Below are 19,471 nucleotides of genomic sequence, written 5' to 3'. Positions count from 1 at the left end.
TTTCAGATCTTGGCATGGTTAATTTTGCTTGATACTTATTGAATCATAAATTTAGCATTTACTTTTTGTGTTGTGACACAGCTGTATGTTCCTTAGATAAAATGTCATCCATCTACTGTCCAGTGCAAATCCAGTGAACATGTTGATGATGCACCAGTGTTGAATGTCAGGGAAAATGGCTTTAACTCATAGTTATCAGCTTGTTTTTAGTGTGATAGCGATAACATTACTTTTTTTTTTTTAGATCAACCACTTTGTTTTTCCACCATCACAAATTTTGTCCCAAATTGCAGCAATCACAAAAAAGGCCCTTGTTACTTTTAACACCCTTTTTTCTTCTGTTCTCTAACAGGCAACAAGGCAATTCATATAAATTCAAAATACAATATTGTATAGCTGGAGAGCACCACATTAAACATGATGTGCAGCATCTTACTTAAGGTTCTTTGTTGCCTGATATATGATTTGAGTGTATCTGCCCATGACATGATTAATTCATTCACAGGCGCGGCTGTTATAATTATCGGCTGATGGTTCCTTAAGGAAACAGTAACAATCACTCTCATTTATTGAAGGATGAAATATTGGGCCACCAACACACTGCAGCAACCTTTCCTTAACAAGCTTGTGTAAAATTAAGCCAAATAAACTAGCTCATCACTGAAACAAATTACTACTTCGACTCCAAACTAACATTTTCATACTGTGTGTCGTTTCTCTTCTGAATCGGGTCAACAAATAGGCTCTAGACACCGCACCACACAGGCAGCAAGTAAAATACCACAGCATTCACGGCACAGTACGTTTTTATTGAGCACAGAAACCATGTGTACAGGAAAAATATCCACAGCCTCGACTGAGTTGGTAACACTGGCTCACCTCATGGGATGGCTGCTGGTGAAACTTGAAGGGGCAAGCAGACAACTGCACTGAAACTCACTGAGAAAACAACTTGTTTTTTTTTGTTTTTTTTTTTTGAAAAGTAAACAACAGCTGAAGGTTTTTTAGCTCCACGTTACACCTCATGCATGACATCAAAAATAGTATTTCTGACATAGTAGTTTCATCAACGAACACGAACATACCCGATCTCAGATGTTCAACAGGCACAGACGCTGAGCTCAACTGCTGCTCTGGAGAGTTTTAAAGTTTAGAATCAGATTCAGATTACATCAGGTTTATAAAAAAAAAAATCATCACCTTATATCAAGACCTATGGGATGCATTTCAGTCAATGACACATTCTGCAGTTCACCCATGAATCAAGTATACCAGTAACCCAGACAGGACATTCACCAATAAAAAAGCTCTGGTATTTCAGAACGATAAGCTCTTTTACAGATCTCAGACAAGTGACTGTACAAATATTTCCCTTTTTTTAGCCTGTGAGACATCACAGCGCTTCTTCCATTCAAACAAAAGACAAAACAACTGTCCGAAAGCTTTAGAAATACAGGGAAAGCTGAGGGTGACAATATATCATTTGACATTGCCTTTGATGGTGATTTACTGACAGGTACACCTCACTGCGTCAGAGACACACAGGCAAACTGACATCAACAGAAAGCAATCACAGCTGTTTCAGGTTTGAGATACATGACCATATGTGAGCACATGACTAGAGAGGTTCAGCGACACAAATGTTGCAGGAGTGATCTTTAGTTTTTGTTTTTCTTTTAAATAACTGCATCATTACTGAGAACACACAACAATGTAGAACCATGTTTGTGGCTTTGCTTCAACACACATCTTTCAGCAAAGACAAAATATGGCCAAAGCAAACCGAGCCTGTTGTTATAAATTCAACATCAAAACGATGCTGAAAGGTTAAGACCAAAAAAAAAAAAAAAAAAGAAAGAAAAGCATGTTCACTACTGAAAATTTGGCAGTAAACTGAAGACTTCTTAGAGGTAGGAAATGGGCATGGAATAAAGTTGTCAGGATTCATCCTTCACATGTTAAAACCAGTGACAGTAAAATATTCTTTTTACTAATCATGAGGCCCCATGAGTAGTGCCTATAAAGGTACAGCAAAGTGTTGTAACACCCCAATAACGAACAATAATCCAGCAGCTACACTGCACTGCTACACTTCTCCTTGGGTAGTTAATAAATGACTACTGGCCTCTTCATGATCACAGACATCAAGCCTAAAAAATATCTTCTGACACTGTAGACAAATCAAACTCAAACCTGGAGTTGTTTCAGGTGTAATTTAACTTTAGTTCAGTTTGAGCGGTTTGCATCATTCATGAAAACTGAGCATCTGTTGGCGATTACATGCACAAACATGAAACTTTACAGTCGTTTACAGTATGATTAAGTCGCAACACCTTATGCTGTAGGGAAGTAAAGGCCACATAGGGAAGTTAGGTGCTGCAAAATTGGCCTAGCTCTAAATCTCGACAGCCAATTCTATTTTTAAGATTACCAGAATATCGTACCCAATTTCACACAGACTACATTCCTACTTGTTAAAACAATGAGCTTTTCATGACACATCTGCATCTATGATGAACAATGTGAGTCCAGCTGCCATTTCATCTGAGGGGTGCATGAGGTTGATTAAATTAATTCATAACAAGTGTTGGAGAGCTCTGACAAGCTAAGCAGCGTATAATGAGCCTCATTAATGTGAATCTGCCATTCAGATCTTAATATAAGTGTGAAGACATCTGTGACACCGAATCATAACACATAATGACCGAGGTGTGATGACACAGATGTGGAGAGCAGCTCACACAGAGCTGCTTCATACGAGATGAAATTTACAGTTCAGTTGAGGCCACAAGTTACAGGCAACACCACGCAGTTAACAATGTAGTCTACAGTCCCCATCTGTGTCCACTTATTGTATCATCCCGTCTGCACTGAGTGACTCCTGTGTGAAATCACCGTCACTAAACTGTATATAATATTCAGACAAAATTCCCACATGTTCGTAAAAATAAAATTGCAAAAAATCATGAATGAAACAACTGCTGATGTGCAACAAAAGGCTTTCATAATGTGAGCCATTAATCACTGTTAAATGTCATTGTAACAGGATGCATGTTTGTCAAAATGTCTGGCCCAACTTAAGCCTGGGTTTAAGGACTTTACAAGTGAATACAGCCTGTACTGTCTGTACTGCACTTAATTTTAATTCAAGTAGTATTAGCATGCTTCAAGGTCAGGAAAACAAACAAACAAACATCCCCCCAGTAGATCAATGCCTACTGGCAGGTATTGTCACAGTTTATTATAATTTCATTCTGAATAAAATTTTGTGAGCAACTTCTGGCAAATTTTAGTTCGACAATTTTCAACCCAAACAGACTGATTTCAAATGTTAAGTAATTTCAGCTGTAAAAAAAGAAAGTAAAACTAAAACTAAAAGAGATTTTTAAAAAAAAGAAACAATGTGCTGAATTGCAACATGTTGCAGAATAAAGTCACAATACTTGAGGATTTTCATAACAACTAAAAAAAAATCTTAATATGATGTTGAGGATGTGCTTAAAATAATACTTTAACTATCACTGAAGACCTTTGCAATGACTGTTTGAATGGGAGTCAGGCAGGTTTTGAGCTGTTAACAGACGGTGAAAATGGAAAAAAGGAAAACCACAATATCGTATCAACCAATCACAATTTGTTTCAAGAGCTAATTGATTTTAATTAATTACATCCATTTTGAGAAAAAGCTAAGTTTTAAGTCAGCTTGTCTCCATGACACCAATTTGATATGTGTATTTATATAGCAATTTAACCATTTTACCAGAGGGGCACTTATTGATCAACTTAATTTGTTCAGGACAACCAAATTCATCCGGTCTTGACAACATGATTATGTTGTATCAGCAACTCTCTGATTTTCAATTCCTTGACTATTTGCACATTTTCAACCAAACTCACAACATATTATTTTCATTTCAGATGTACATATCGACACAGAATTTGATTAATGGGAGCCAATATTACACAGTGGGTATTTGTTCCTTTAATTAAACACTTTGTGGCTACGGTATGTAAAGGGCTCTATTCTGTGGAAAATGTTTTTCTAAATCAATTTTCCAAAACCAAAATGTGCAAAGGGTCCAGGAGCAGAACAAATCAAACTGATTGAACACAGAAAATAATGGCATTAGTGTTCAGTCAATCATACTGTATCTACAAGGATTTATATTTACACTGTCACATTTTCTCTTTCATGCATCATTTTTTATGTGGCAAGCTGAAAACCAGTATCATTAAACCCATCAAAACCCATATTAACACTGGCTCATTCATCATTAAGAGTGTTATATTTGGGCAATTTATGATCATATCTACAATGATTTCACTGAATTCCTTGTAATGAAGGTAATTTACAATAAAATAAATGACTGCAGGTCAATATAGTTGTACATTTTTAGAATATTCATTTAATAATGACATCAACTTAACCCTGGGCTTCATTTATTGTTTCTTGGGTTTATAATAAATAGATTTTGAATGGAATGACAGGAACTTAGCTGACGCAGCTTTTTCCCTGAAAGTGCCAGTGAGATGAACACAGAGAGAGAAACAGAAGGGGAAAGGCCCAAGTGGGGAAAAGGGTGAGGAGATGAATGGTTGTGAGGTCACTACCAGTCTGCATTTTCCCAGGTTTCCTCCGCAGGTTTCGTGGGACTCTTCTTCGTCTTACCATCCGCGTTCTCCCAGTTGTTGTCCCAGGCCTCCCAGCTCTCCTCTGTGCTGTGTTTGTTGTTGGACGCTGCTTCGGAGCCCCAATTGTCCCAACTGTCAGAGCTCTTCTTTGCAGAATTATCTGCGATGGTCCAGCTGTCACTGCTGGGAGATTTCTTGGCCTTTAAGGAGGTGTTGCTGCCAAAGGTTTCCCAGAAGTCCTTTCCGATAGGCTGGCTTGAACTGCCCTGATATCCCTCAGTGGCATCCATGTTCTGGTAGCTCTCTCCAGCAGACCTGAATCCAGTCAAACCGTGAAGAAATTTTTGAATAGCTCATGTTGCATACATCAAATCACACTGTACAAAATATTTTGTATGTGGGAGAGTTAAATAGCATGAAGTTGTTATCATTACCCATCTTCTGGTTTCCCCGAGAAGATATTAGTCAATTTTGCACCAGCTCCCTGCACCTAAAGAACAGAAAACACTTGAGTTGACAACATTTGTTTTCAGTTATTACTGCTAGTGTAAAAGCATCATGACATTGAGAGAAGCAAATGACTAAAACATAGTTTTCTAATGAAGTAAAAGACTAAGACCAAACGCAAAGGGAACTTAACGCTATAAAAAATATTAATGGTTGCTGCACAACAAATGAAAATATTGCGCTTTTTAATGTTAGCAACAGTAATAAGAGGCAGAAATAAGAAAATATCAATGTGCAGTTTTACTTAACACTTCACATCACAAAGGTTGACTACTCAGTACTCACCACCAGATTAAAAATGGCAGCAAGAAAAACAAGAAATTATATTCAATTAGTATTGTTCAAACATTCATCATCACAGCAAAACCAGTCTCCTTTGAGGATCATGATGCTACGTCTGTGTGTGCGTGTGTGTGCAGTTTTCGCATATCTGCACTAAGTGTTGGATCAGAGCTCCTGTTCCTCGCTCAGGAGACTGGTTTTGCGTCTGTACAGCGTGGCAGAGGTCTGCCCTTCCTACCTTGTTTGCCAGCCCAGTCATGCTGACTGCCATCTCATCTAGCAATTTGCCATCTCTCACCTGGATGAGCCAAATCATTATTAAAAACTAAGAAAAACAACAATCTCCAGCCACAAAGTTTGTCAAACAAAACAACTAGTGAGCAACAGTTTGTCTTTGTAAGAAAAATGATTTGTGTTGTGTGCACTGATAATCAACATGAGAAAATATTAATGTTAAAGGTTATTCTTCTCAAGAGGAAATAACTCCAGAGTAATGCAGCTACAACCACTTTGCAAGAGAGTTGTAAGATTGCTACAAAGGCACAAACTACAGATATTTAAATCACCAAAGCCAGCTGTACATTAGAAGACAAAAGCATTTTGTTTAATACCAGTCTCTGTCAGTCACTGGCCTTTCCAATTTCCATCAATCAAACCTAGACCATAACCCACCACAGCAGGTGAAAGACAGTCAGCTCAGTCATGAATTTTGATTTGTGAACATTAGCAGTTTCTTACAGCTACATGGGACTCATTGGATCTCATGAAAAGACACATCCACAAGCTGCTCACTTGACTGTGTGCGTTAGAGCAGTTATGTGTAAACACTCACCATGACCTCAGGGATGGTGACATATTATTCATTCATACATGTTGCCAAAAACAAAGCTTATTTTCATGCAAAAGCTCAAATGCATTGAATCTGAAAAGCCAGTGAGCAGTTGTCAGTTGAGGAGCTTCGGGTTGTGTCATTGCATGTTTACAGAACTCAAAACTTGCGAACCTAAAGACCAAGACTGTGGCATTTTATCTTTTGTGGCTGGCCGAGTAAGAGAATTTCAATTCAGTTGAACTGCCAGAGAAATGGGGAAATAAACTTGGTTTGGATCTTTGTTTTAAATGTAGATGTCTTTATTTGTGATGGAGAGTGTGGCCCAGCTTTGAAGGCGAATTGAATGTTTTTTTAAATGTAGCACTGATATCAGGATGACAAGGTCTGATGCTGTTGTAACAGGTTTTGTATGTTTAAGTCTAAAGAAGGCTCCTGTATCTGACATTGAAACCTACTTTAAAAAACAAGCCGTTTACAACGCTTGAATAAATGAATAAACTGAACGCCATTGAAATGAGGCATGATATGTGAACAAAGGCTTTGGCTCCTAAAAACATATAACTGTTCTTTTAAGCCTTGTCCAGTGACAGTGCTGAGAGTTCCCACTGAATCACACCCGTTCCCAAATAAACAGTTCATAGCTGTATGCGTCTCGCTGAGTCACTCACTGGAAGAAACAAAGGTCTGACTGCTATTGCATCCTTCAAACCACAGCTTCTGTCGTTTAATGTAAGCTGGCATAAAGCAGATAAACTGGCACAGACAAGCAGTGTAGAAAATAGCACATTCACATCTGAAGCTGTTTTTTTTTTCTTCTCTAAAGCACTCTATCCCACCACCAAGTCAACAACTTCAAACATCAATGTTACCTTTTCTTGGGTAGGTTTGATAACATTCTCATTTAATGTCTGTCCTAACTCTGTGGCCTAGTTGGAAGTCAGAGGGGAGAATTCACTTGAATGAAACACAGTTTGACATTCACAGTAGAGCAAGACACTGAGCTGCTTGTTCTGCATTTGCATGAAGTGACTGATCATTCCCATTCACCATGACACTGAACAAGCACTAGAGGGTGTAATGGCTCAACATACTTGCATCATCAGTGTTCAATAAAGTACACCATGTTTGCTTTTTTCCATCTGCCTCCGAAATTCTGCACTGTACACATGCTGCATAAGGAATTTGTTTTTTCCTCAGGATTGTTGCCTTATTTATAGAAGAACAATAAAATGATTGAGCAGCCAACACCTACATGTAAAAAATAAAAAAGATCGAAATGTGGCTATAGATTGATTTCAATTAAGTGTCACATTTTCTTTAACATACCATTACACCTCTACAGTGCTGTTAGCAGTCAACATAAAAAACTATCATGCATGAATGGATAACCTTTTATAAATGCATGGAAGTGAACAGTTCATGGAACAACATTTCTGCATTAGGGGTAGGAATTAAAGGCATTCCCTAACCCGCAATACAGTTGCCCACTGTCTTTCACAGGTTATCCATAAACTCAAAGTGCAGGTACCAACATAGACACAATGCCTGGTGTTAGAATATCCAAGCAGAAGCATGTGAAGATGACATTCACCATTTTGCTGTTTTACTGTTGAAAAAAGAACTAACAAGCTGACAAAAATAAAGAAAATGGGTCATACAGTATGTGTCTTAAAATAAAAACACATGATGAGGAAAAAGCGTCATGCACCTATTATCTGCTTTACCGGTTCTGGGGGCGCTTTATAGCCCTTTAACTACGTCCAGAGAAGGCAAAGAGATATTAAAGTAGTAGTTATTACAGCTTCAAACTTTACATTAAATGTCAAAGAGATTCACTGAGCAAAATACATTTTGTGAACACTCTCACAATTCCCTTAATTAAGAAGACACTACTCAATACAAGGGACAGAAAAGGACAGTGGAAGACTAAGGTCATTATGTAATCCTGACAGACAAAAAACTTTATTAGCAGTACTGTTAACAGGTTACTCAAGAATATATTTGTCTTACCTTTAAGGTTGCTTGGTTTGCCAGTTTAGTTGTCTGGATGAAGGGGGAAACAACAAGGAAGTCAATTAATTATCTTTATTTTTTTTTTATGCAGAAGTTATGATACAAATTCAGTTCTGCACAAATACAACAATACATTTATTGCGTAAATATGCTTACATTATCTTTAGCAATAGAGGCAAACTTGCTGGCTCCAACAGTGAAACTGCTCCAACCCTGCACAAAACAAACAAACCAAAACAACTGTCACAGGGGAAGAAAAACCAAACAAAAACAACAATCCTGCCAAAAGATATGTATCATGACCTACTGAATAAATAGAAGACATGGCATTGTTGATGAAGTCATCCTCTTTCTTCTCTGGAGTCACTGTGTTGCCAAAGCCAACATACCGATTCTCTTGATTCCCACTGTAACCCCCTCCACTGAAGAAGCAGAAAAAACACTTCATTTAGAGAAAACAACAGAGGATAGCATAAACAAAAATTAGAGAGAGCGCAGGGCTCTTACCTCTGATATGAGTTAACGTCATCACTCAACCAGTCTTCAAAAGCTTTGTCGCTAGATTTCACTGAGTTTTGTCCAGGTCCTCCAGAGCTATACAACAGAACGTGAATTAACTGCTTTAATGCCTGTCCAGTGTCTGACATTACACAAATTGTGTTGAAAATTTCCTTCACTTTTACCGATGAGAGGATGAAAGGCTGGTCTTGGGTTGAGGAGATGTCCAGTTCCTGGCAGGGGATGTCTCAATGGACCACTCCTTACCCTCTGCTAAAGTTGCAACCTGTCATATACAGTGTCCAAAGAGAGTGAGTTAATCTGACCAACACAGGACACCAACTGGACCATTTTGCCACCAGTAGTCTGTCCTTACTTTTGTTTAGTTTATACCTCACAAACAGACAAATGGATTTCTGCTGACAAACAAGTTAAATGCAATGTACTCCCTTTCTGAAATATTGGAGAATTTAGCCATAAATGTTAAATGTGTAGGACATTTATACAGTTGTTGTCTCTCTTTCTGCCAGAAAATCTTTTATTCATAGACCATAAGGTCTGCACGCCTCACCTTGTCTCTAAAGAGTGCGGCAGCTTTGCTGTTGTATTTCTCCTGTAAAGTCCAGGTTGGATCATAATCATCTTGGAGTTCAAGAAACAGGCGGAATTTTCCATTTCCTCCCGCTTTCATCTTCTCAAGCTCAATATCTTTCCACTTGTCCATGGTGACAGAGCGCACAAAACTGCAGACACAACAGAAGAGACAAAGTACTCATTATCAGGCAGTTGATAAGCAAAGTTACAGAGTTATAGAGTATATTTAAATAACTCCTTAATGCATTTCCAAAAGATAATACAACTAGGTGTTCCAAGGATAATTTTAATGTCTATGTGCTGAACTGTAGAAGTTCATCTAAAGGCTCTGTGTACCAATATTGTAGAAAAGGCCCCAAAGTTATGTTATGTTATGTAAGTTGGAGTTATTAAGTAACGTTACTTTGTCCAATGTCCAATGTATGGTTAGGTTCCTGTTATATCTGTGCCGTAATTCTATTGGGTGACTGATGTCACGCTATTTGGGAAGCGGTGTGCTCCATTGGGTCACTCAAGTGAGGGACTGCGTAGTATAAATTCACTTTAAGTCATCTGTGCGTAAATGAAACAAGTGAGTACTTAACTGCTGCATTACTTTCACTACTGATATATTTATAGTCAATTTCTGTTCGCCAATGTGAATGATACTTATGAGTTCAGGTGCTCGCCGTGAGATAGCCACACTAATTACATCCGGTTTCATGTAGGCTAGTTTATATTTGCATTACTCCTGATTTTGTTTATATTATCCCTGCATTTAGGTGAAACTAATGTATTTATATCTTTTTGTTAATTTCTCTTTATAGAAACCACACAGTCAGACATAAACCCATCTGTTATTGACCCTGAGATCCCTGTCTATGTGCCTGCACATTGGAGAATAAACAACATATCAATCAATACCATACTATATTATACTATTCTTACCTTAGATGTACTCCCAGGCCTCTATGCTTTCCAGAGCACTCAAGGCAAATCCAGATCCCATAGGTCACACTAACCCATTGAGGGTTAAATGCTCCACACTCAAAACATAGCTGGAAAAAGAACAAGACAGATTGAACAATTAATGAATTTATTCAAGCATCTGTTCGGTAAAAATTACAGAGATGGATATCCAGACTTTTGTACATTGTAGATATGACTCTTCATTTATAGGAAATTATCTAACATCTAAAGTTAATTTTGCATAAAGAAGAAATTTTACAAAAAGCTGATATCTTTTTTTTACCTATTACAACAAATCCCTCTTAGTAATGTAAACATTTACTTGACTGGTGTTTAAACATGGTGTTATTCTCTTTAAGTATTCCAGTTAAAGAATACAGAACAATAACACACTTTTATAAATAACACATTTATTTTTAGGTTAGTAGACATTATATCTGTCCTACTGTTACTGCCAAACATGCAGGCCAACAAGATGTCCACTGGCAATGAAATTCTCACCTACAATTACTTCTACTATTTATCTGAACAAGGATGAAAGCAGGGGTATTTTGTGAAGGACTGTGGGAAGGCGCTTCATTGCAAGCCTCCCAACCACCTGCTACCCACTGTGCAAATTATAAGGTTGCAGTGAGGTGACACTATTTTGACTTAAGAAGTGAAAGAAAGCCACATTTATAAGTTGCTATGATCACTTACATTATTTTCGTCTTGGGTTCTCACTTCCTTCAGAACTCTTCTGGTCCTTGGACTTGCCATGTTGACCCGCACTGAAAGAGAATTGCAGAGGATCTTCTTAAGTACAACATTTAGTTAACAAAGCAGAATATCTAAATATTAATGAAAATCTGTTCAAAACAGCAAAATATACTCCTGACATCTGAACCCAACTTTATGTTACCAAGTCAGATCTTGAAGGAACAGTATATAATTGAATAAAATCAGATCAATACCATAACACTATTTGACATGTTGAAATTACATATTCCCACTGAACTGTCTCTTCAGGAGAATTTCCACCCTAAAATAGAAGTGACACATTATTTTTTTTTTTATTATATAATACAGGTCAGTTTTAATTTGTGAATTTGAACCAGGCTCTCCAAAAGCAGGATAAGAGAGAAGAGAAACTGCTTTGATGAAGCCATCTAAAACAAACGTGGACCTGCTCCATAGACAGCAGGCTTGTTTGAGATGAACTGCACCTCCCTTGGAAAGCAGATGAAAGCAGCAGGCAGCACACATGAGATGTGACAAAAGGCTGCAGCAAAACATTCACAGAATGTCACAGGAAGTCAGCTAAATATTCAGCAGATCACATATTTCTGCTGACAAGTTGAAATAGTTTTTTTAAAACTTGCTATGTATAAATATATCTAACTTTTGCAAGTCACAAATAATTGTTGTTTACTGATTTGGATGTTATGAGGGACAACCCATATGAGAATCTAATATACCGTGATTATATTGTGAGGAGGGTTGCAACTAATGATTATTTGTATTATCATTAATCTCAGGATTATTTCTGATTATTTGTTTGGTCTATAAAAACATTTCACAAATTCCTAGGTGATGTCTTCAATTGCTGGTTTTGTTTGGTACAGAGGTATTAAAGTTACAATGATATAAACAGAGACAAGCAGTATATCCTCACATGCAAGAAGCTGGAATCTGTGAATGTTTGGCAATGCTGCTCCATAAATGGCTTAAATCATTCAACTGATTATTTTAAATTGTTAACTAATTTTCTGTTGATCGACTAATCGATTAACAGACTAATTGTTTTGGGAACAGTTGTGAGTTTTAATTTCCTTAATTCAAATGAATAATTTACATAGAAATGTCAGGTAATGACCCTGTCCACGCTATTCTTATTACCATTTCTGCAGCCACCTTAATCTCATTAGGTGGTTGTTGCCCATGGCACTGTGACACCACAGCAAGTCTGCAGCAAGTTGTACAGACCTCTAACCAGCAGACGTTAATGTGCACTGATCACCTATGATTTTTACTGCAACTGCCTGGCTGATCGTAAACCAACTTAGTGATTAATGATGCAACTACCAGGTCACTATGACAGCAGTGGTGGTGATATGGAGATGCATTCACAGCTGTGAACCTTACCTTTATTTTTTGAGACATGAACCTTTGTTAAAACAGTCATAGTAGTGAATGCACAGGCATTACTAACAAAATTGACAATGGTGCTGTCCCACTAAGTTAATTTATATTCATAGTCGTTATCAATTGTATTATTGCACATTGTGCTTTTCCTATTGTGACACATCAAATTTTTTTCTGTGAAAAAGGTCTATCCTTCCTAAGCTAATTTCAAATAGATTACCATTAACAAACATTACAGTCAGTCATGACTTCAGTGTCAATGGACCTACACCAAAACATGTCACTGAAACACACCATCATATTAAGATACTCTAATTTCCATTTTAGAACATATATGTTTGAGGTGGAGCTGGCAGTTTTGTCAAAAGATGAGTCTATATTGTGTTTCTTTTTGCCAACCAACCCCATGAAAAGGCTAAAGCCAACAATGAATTGATCCCAATAAAAAGTCTCCGTAGGTGAAGTCTGATGTATCTTTTTCTTCTGTGTTATAGCCCTCAAGTGTCACTCAAAAATTAGTAAAACACATCAGTGTGCCATACAATTACACCAGGAGACATGTTCCTGCAACCGGCACTGTAAATTATTTTGAGGCAATTCTACACACACTGTTCTACTGCTGTGAATGTTCACCAGAGACCCAAATTTGTATTATGCCTGGCTGAAAACAGTCCCTGAAAAATGCACTATTAATTCCAGTTTAAATGATCGCTAAAAACTACAGTGCTCAGCTGTTTTGGAAGGGTATTTGGGATTTTTGTAATGAAACTATATCTTTATGAGGATGTTTAAGATTTATATTTTCAATAGGAATGAATAGGCCTGGGACTGACAGCCACAGTCAAGGTAGGGAACTCAGAAAGTATTAAGGGAAGATATTGCTAGTTTTGGACTTTTCCTGTAATTTGGCGACGGTAATAAAAATATAGAAAAACGTCAGGCTCATTTTCTCCCTCTATAAAATGTGAGAAAATGGTGAGAAATTGCCATCGCAATTTGGCAGAGGCCAAGGTGACTTGTGCAAGTTGCACATTTTGTTTGACCAACAATCCACAACCCAAATACATAAAATTTACAATGACATCCATTAACTATCTAATCATTACAGCAATAGTTTAAAGATATTGACGTTGCTATACAAAAATCACGAGACCAGTACAATACAATTTCTGTATTTGGGTGGATTCTCAGATAGGTGTGATGTTTTCACAGAGAGGCACACTTTACAAATCCATACAGACATTCAGAAAAATGTGAGGGAAACATAACCAGAGGAAACTCTCAGTGGATTGGTAAATTTACATTCCTCAAAACAGCATTTGCTGCATTGACCAAACAGAGGAAAAATAGGTTCCTCATCTCACCGAAGCTTTGCCAACATTTGGGATTCCTAGGAGCAAACTGATTGATTTTAATGGTTATTCTAGATGAAAACAAAGTCAAGCTCTTGAGGACAGATGAAAATTTACATTTGTCCTCAAGAGCAAGGCTGCTGGTTGAGATATTAATCAGATTTTCTATTTTCTTATTTTGTCAAGACTCTCTCGAGGCAAGGCCTAAATGCAAACAGCCATTATTGTATAATTATTAGTTAGACAACATGTCGCACGTCTATTAGGTCTCTTAAGGAAATTTACTTATGTGAAAACAACTGAATGTTTCCACACTGAATTGCAGTCGTGTCAACGCTCCTCAACTCGTAACACACACTATAGCTGTCATACATCTGGTGCCGTGTATATTTCACAATGTACGTCTACATCGCAATGACCATTTCGAGGTGTCTTGCTTTAGTCTAGCATTTAAAGCCAATTTTCAAATGGACACCTCACCAAATACTAAGAAAATTGACAGAATTGATGACTGACTGACAATGCTAACGTTAGCTGTGGACCGAGCTAACTGATCCGTTACCTGTTTGTGATTGATGGACAACGAGGACGCAGTTTCTGCAGGGTCTGCTGGCTCCGCCGATAAATTCTACGAAGGCTTTTCTTCTGTGGCGGTGGCACAGCGAGTATAATACTGTCACTGACTGTGTAAGGCCAACAGAGGTATATTATAACGATGGACTGCTGATGTTAAACACCGGTAGCCATGTTCCTGTTTGCATACGTTGGCAGTGCAATGCATCACGGGAGTCCGTTTTTTTTTTCTTCCTCGTTCTTGTTTTTCTTCTTCTTCTCTTTCTGTTTTATCTCCCTGCTTCCTCCACTGCTTCGGAGAGTTCACGTTCTTCTTCTTCTTCTCTCTTTCTGTTTTATGTCTCTGCTGCCCCCACTGTTTCGGGATATGGAAAATATATATGAACCGTGATATCCATAAAGCTAGGATACATATAAACTTGGCTTACCTCTTTAGTACAGTTGTGCAATTGTGTCAGTTTTTAGTTTCTACTATGGAATACCATTCAATGAAGGCAAAAAGCTACAAATTTATCCTTTAAATTCACTAAATTCACCAATACATGTATGTATGTTTTAATTTTTCCATCCACAGCAACTTCCCTATTTCATCTATATACCTCTGGGTACGGCTGGCTACGGTTAAAACTCTTGTCAGTTTATAAAATCACCCAGTAAGTCACCTATGAACTAAAGCCATTTTTCTCACCCTCATGTCAGACTAATTGTGTGAGTACAAGTGCACCAAAATTATATGGCTTCTTTCATTTTTTTCTGACAGCTCAGTCTATCAGCCAGCATACTCTATGGTGGCTTACTTTCCCAAGAATGATTTTAGGAACTGAAGAACTTTACTAGTGTTTTGTCTAAAATTAATCACTCTGCCATAGTTTCTGGCTTCTCAAAAGTATAGATTAAATCAAGCCTTTGTCATATAGTATCTTACCCTAAACCATCCTATTGAAATCTACTCTCAGAAATTTATCTTTAGATAGACAGGGCTGCAATGAGAAGCAGGAGGGGAAGAGAGAAGGATTCTGAGGGATTAAAGTACAATCTGTACTCAGTGTGCGGTGTTAAACTATTAGCTGCTCTTATCTGATAAAACAGAGGTATAAAAGGGTTGTTACAGCAGCTGGGGAAGCAATAGCGAGTTCTGCATCATCATGAATGTGTCTACAAGTTTGAAGGTGCGTCTGCCAGCCTTCGTTCTGGTGACGGAGGTCGTCATGATAGTTCTTTATGCTCTCTTTGTCACTTATGACGACAATGCCAATGCGAAGCTGCAAAACAATGAGACCAACCCAATGGAGAACTCTATGTATCGCGACTATCCCTACTTTGCCGACGTGCAGGTGATGATCTTCTTGGGCTTTGGCTGCCTGTTGGCCTTCTTCCGATTCTACGGCTTCAGTGGGATAGTCTTCAACTTTCTTACAGCTACATTTGCGATCCAGTGGGCGATCCTGATACAAGGTTTCTTCCAGTTTTACTATGATGGTAAAATTCACCTCGGGGTGATCAACCTGGTGAATGCCGAGTTCGCCTGCGCTACGGTGCTCATCTCTTTTGGAGCTGTGCTAGGAAAGACCAGCCCGGTTCAGCTCCTGTTCATGGCTTTGTTGGAGATACCTGCCTTTGCTGTCACAGAGTGGGCTGTGCTGAAATACATCCGAATCACTGATGCAGGTGGTTCTATTCTTATTCACCTTTTTGCCTGCTACTTTGGTCTTGGAGTGACATTTGTGCTGTACCGGCCGAGCCTGAATATGGGACATGCTAAAGAGATCACTAGCTATCAGACTGACATCCTGTCTGTGATGGGAACTTTGTTCCTCTGGGTGTTCTGGCCATCATTCAACTCTGCTCTGACCTTAAAGGGTGATGACCAACACAGAGCAATACTCCACACTTTTATAGGTCTAAGCTCATCCACGATCACCGCTTTTGCTCTTTCTGCAGTGTTCAATAAGAGAGGTAAGATCACAATGGCTGATATTCAGAATGTGACCCTGGCAGGAGGCGTGACCGTTGGGGCTTCTGTGGACATGATGATTTCTCCTGTAGCTGCATACGCCCTGGGCATCATGGGCTGTACTGCCTGTTTCTTAGGCTACAAGTATCTATCCCCCTTCCTGGCCAGGCACATGAGGATCCACGACACATGTGGTATTCACAACCTTCATGGGCTCACCGGCCTCATATCATCCACAGCAGGGATCTGTGCCATCCTCTTAGCCACAGAGGAAACCTACGGGCCCAGCATGTACCAGATCTTCTCCCATCGCGCCCCACCTGACGGAGATCCGAAGCTCCTGGAGCTGCAGAGGCAGATTCCTGGGCTGAAGCCAGGCTTGGGTCGCACAGCGAAGGAGCAAGCTGCCTACCAGGCAGCAGCTATCATCTTCACTATTACAGCCTCTTCAATTGGCGGGCTGCTCACTGGTTTGGTCATGAGGCTGCCCTGCATGGCGTCCCCATCTGACAAGGACTGCTTTGATGATGAGCCCTTCTTTGACATGCCCTCTGACTTTGACAGTGTAGAAGCGCTCAAGAAACCTAAAAGATTTGATGAAAAAGTACAAATGAATACCATGAACCCCAAAATCTGAGCTGTCACACAGAGGGAGTCATCATGAGCCATTCTGGTCTTAAACTATTGTCATTACAACTGTTTCAAAATGCAGATCTTTTTCACGCTTGACTGCAAGTGTCACAGATGTGTGATTGGTTTTTATGCCCAGTGGAGAGATCAAATGGATTTGGAATTTGCACTCAAGGGTTCCCACCAAAAGCTGTTTAATGTTGCAGTTAAACCTTTGTATGTACAATGGAAAGATATGTGATGTAATTATATCATGTTTTATTAATTTGAAATAAATTATTTAAAAAGTGCACTAATGTATGTCATTTATTATTAATAATATGTTTTAGCATATTTTTCCAGGGGAACATATTTAAGACATGCTCTCACAGATTGATTTAATAAAACTGTCAGCTTCATTTCATTTTTTCATTTTATTGCACATGCATAATTAATGGCGTCCTCAGTGCTTACTGCCTTAAAGCTGTTAGCAGTTAGCTAATGTATATTTGACATGCATCATCTCCTATTTGATTACAGGGCTGGACTGGACATAGAATGGAAATGAGGATATAAAGAACCACTTAAAGATGGTGAAAACATTGATGACATGTTTTGATATAGTAATCTCAAGGACAATGCAGTGTTCTGTAAAATCTGAAACTGTTTTAAAGTCTGCACGCCCAAGTTTACTGTGAAGTTCAGGAACTGTGCTTCAAGACAACAGTACAGTCTGGTGACCATCTCACTGAACTAGACTTGAAATGCAAATCAAAAGCTTCTCAATGGAGAATATACTGAATAATGAGCATTAAATGAAGAGTGAATGACGTCTCCTATGATGCCTAGTCATCATCATGGTTAAATGGCCACAGTTTATGAACATATTAATACACATTTGCTACATATATTTAATCAATACATATCTGATGCATAAGAATGTATTAAATTACAAATTGAAGCTGTTGTTGTAAGTACATTTGAATACATTGATCTTGCTGCAGGTTGGAGTTGGTGTCTCTCTCACTGTACAACTTGAATGCACATTCAGCAGTATTTGCTTAACCATCCCTTATACTGTGGCCGGTTTGATTCAAAAGCTGTTGACGCCTGGCCATAATAACACAACATGTCCCGCCGATACTGGCCACAGAGTGTAAACACCAAGCATCTGAGATATCATTATCACACTAATCCATAAACACCTACTTACTGCCAAATCTCCTGCCAACATTTATGGAGATGAACGTGATGAACTCCTCTGTATCTGTCTGCATTTTCTCTTCTTGCAATTAATATTTACTACTTTGTTTATCTATAGATTATTGGGCCACTTTGGCTCTTGTCTTTTTAATTAGGTGGTTGGTTTAATCTTGTCTTTAAGGTGGTTTAAACTCCAAACCTTAAACCAAGAGTTGTACTGTCGTAAAATGAAGAACAGGCTTGAGACAATACAAGGTTTATTGGGTCCTTAAGAAAAAAAGATATGATATAAGATGAAGAAGAATAACAGATAACAGGTGTTGGTTTGTCCTGCCAGGATGCAGTCACCTGCATTAAAGTGTATGCTGTTAGTTACAAAGGTTAAATTATTTTGTCTGTCACCACAATGCCCTTTAATAAATGATACGGCCAACAAAGTGCGTTATCTAATCATAGGCAATGAAAAGCATAGTTGTAAACTCACAGAATGCCGATACAAAGTCTGGTGTTGTTACTTGTCTGTAATGTATACAGACAAGGAATGTTTCAGAGGATATAGCACGCCTAATATTACAGTTTTCTGTTTTAGTTTCAGCACTTTTGTCCAAAACATCACACCACTGTGACAATAACTACTTTGAAATGTGACCTCTAATCAACGACTGCAGCAGACTTTCTGAAAGTTGGCTGGACTATCGTGACCTCTGCATTCTCAACATTTTTGCAGTGGTGACACAAATCAGCTCTGTGAGGCTGTATTGACGCACTTTAAGCTAAATGCTAACATCAGTATATGTTAAAGGTTGAGCATCACCACCATATCGGCCTGTATTACTTTATTAGCTGTTTGATTATATAATTAACTGTGACTGTTTTCCGTGTCTGTGCTTTTTGGCTTCTCACTCTTGTTGCATTCAAATCACTGATGACAGCACTGATTCTGAATCAGATTTTGATGTGATTTAGAAACTCTTCTCAACAGTTCAAGTGATTGCCTAGTTCTGTTGGAAGACAATGTAATAACTGTCCAGCATCTCGCCCTTAATCATTATGAGAGCGTATTATCTTCCACACTGATTATTGCCTCCTGACCTGTTATCATGGTCATCATAAATGAATGATGTAAAATACAAAGTGCAGACCCTAATTAATAACTGGCTAACTAATAAAGAGAACTGACCACTGAATAAAAGATAAATGATAAAGACTTTCTTTAAACAAAGTTTACTTTTAACTGTTTCATTTTTATTTTTTGTCACCTTTGCGCTCAGTAACCTTTAGTTACTTCAGTTGGATGTATGGCCTTCACTGTACAGAATGATTTTATTTGCAAAGTTTGACATTTAATAT

At 38.3% G+C, this 19,471-nt stretch overlaps 2 protein-coding genes across 2 annotated transcripts; one reads left to right on the top strand and one right to left on the bottom strand.

The window, feature by feature from the left end:
• Nucleotides 1-940: 940 nt before the first annotated feature.
• arfgap1 (ADP-ribosylation factor GTPase activating protein 1) lies at nucleotides 941-14,538 on the bottom strand. The gene is made up of 13 exons (XM_041957073.1): nucleotides 14,345-14,538; nucleotides 11,006-11,076; nucleotides 10,286-10,395; nucleotides 9,336-9,507; nucleotides 8,950-9,050; nucleotides 8,774-8,860; nucleotides 8,574-8,688; nucleotides 8,423-8,479; nucleotides 8,264-8,296; nucleotides 7,123-7,179; nucleotides 5,660-5,719; nucleotides 5,067-5,122; nucleotides 941-4,947 (listed from the first exon to the last, which is right to left on the bottom strand). Exons 2-13 carry the CDS (start codon nucleotides 11,063-11,065, stop codon nucleotides 4,608-4,610), a joined length of 1,248 nt encoding a protein of 415 aa, XP_041813007.1. The 5' UTR covers nucleotides 11,066-11,076; nucleotides 14,345-14,538; the 3' UTR covers nucleotides 941-4,607.
• A 962-nt stretch (nucleotides 14,539-15,500) lies between these two features.
• Nucleotides 15,501-16,946, top strand: LOC121624051 (ammonium transporter Rh type B-like). The gene has a single exon (XM_041961650.1). It carries the CDS (start codon nucleotides 15,501-15,503, stop codon nucleotides 16,944-16,946), a length of 1,446 nt encoding a protein of 481 aa, XP_041817584.1.
• The last annotated feature ends 2,525 nt before the right edge of the window (nucleotides 16,947-19,471 follow it).

The sequence above is a fragment of the Chelmon rostratus genome, chromosome 2, assembly GCF_017976325.1.
Source record: "Chelmon rostratus isolate fCheRos1 chromosome 2, fCheRos1.pri, whole genome shotgun sequence".
NCBI lineage: Eukaryota > Metazoa > Chordata > Actinopteri > Chaetodontiformes > Chaetodontidae > Chelmon > Chelmon rostratus.
Note: the sequence above shows the minus strand (reverse complement) of the source record. Positions and strands in the feature narration are given on the sequence as shown.

Coding starts and splice junctions, on each gene's coding strand:
- LOC121624051 (XM_041961650.1), top strand. CDS start 15,501: ATGAATGTGTCTACAAGTTTGAAGGTGCGTCTGCCAGCCTTCGTTCTG.
- arfgap1 (XM_041957073.1), bottom strand. CDS start 11,065: ATGGCAAGTCCAAGGACCAGAAGAGTTCTGAAGGAAGTGAGAACCCAA. Junction 8,297..8,422: donor CCTCTATTGCTAAAGATAAT/GTAAGCATATTT, acceptor CCCTTCATCCAG/ACAACTAAACTGGCAAACCA. Junction 5,123..5,659: donor TGACTGGGCTGGCAAACAAG/GTAGGAAGGGCA, acceptor TCTGTTCTTTAG/GTGCAGGGAGCTGGTGCAAA.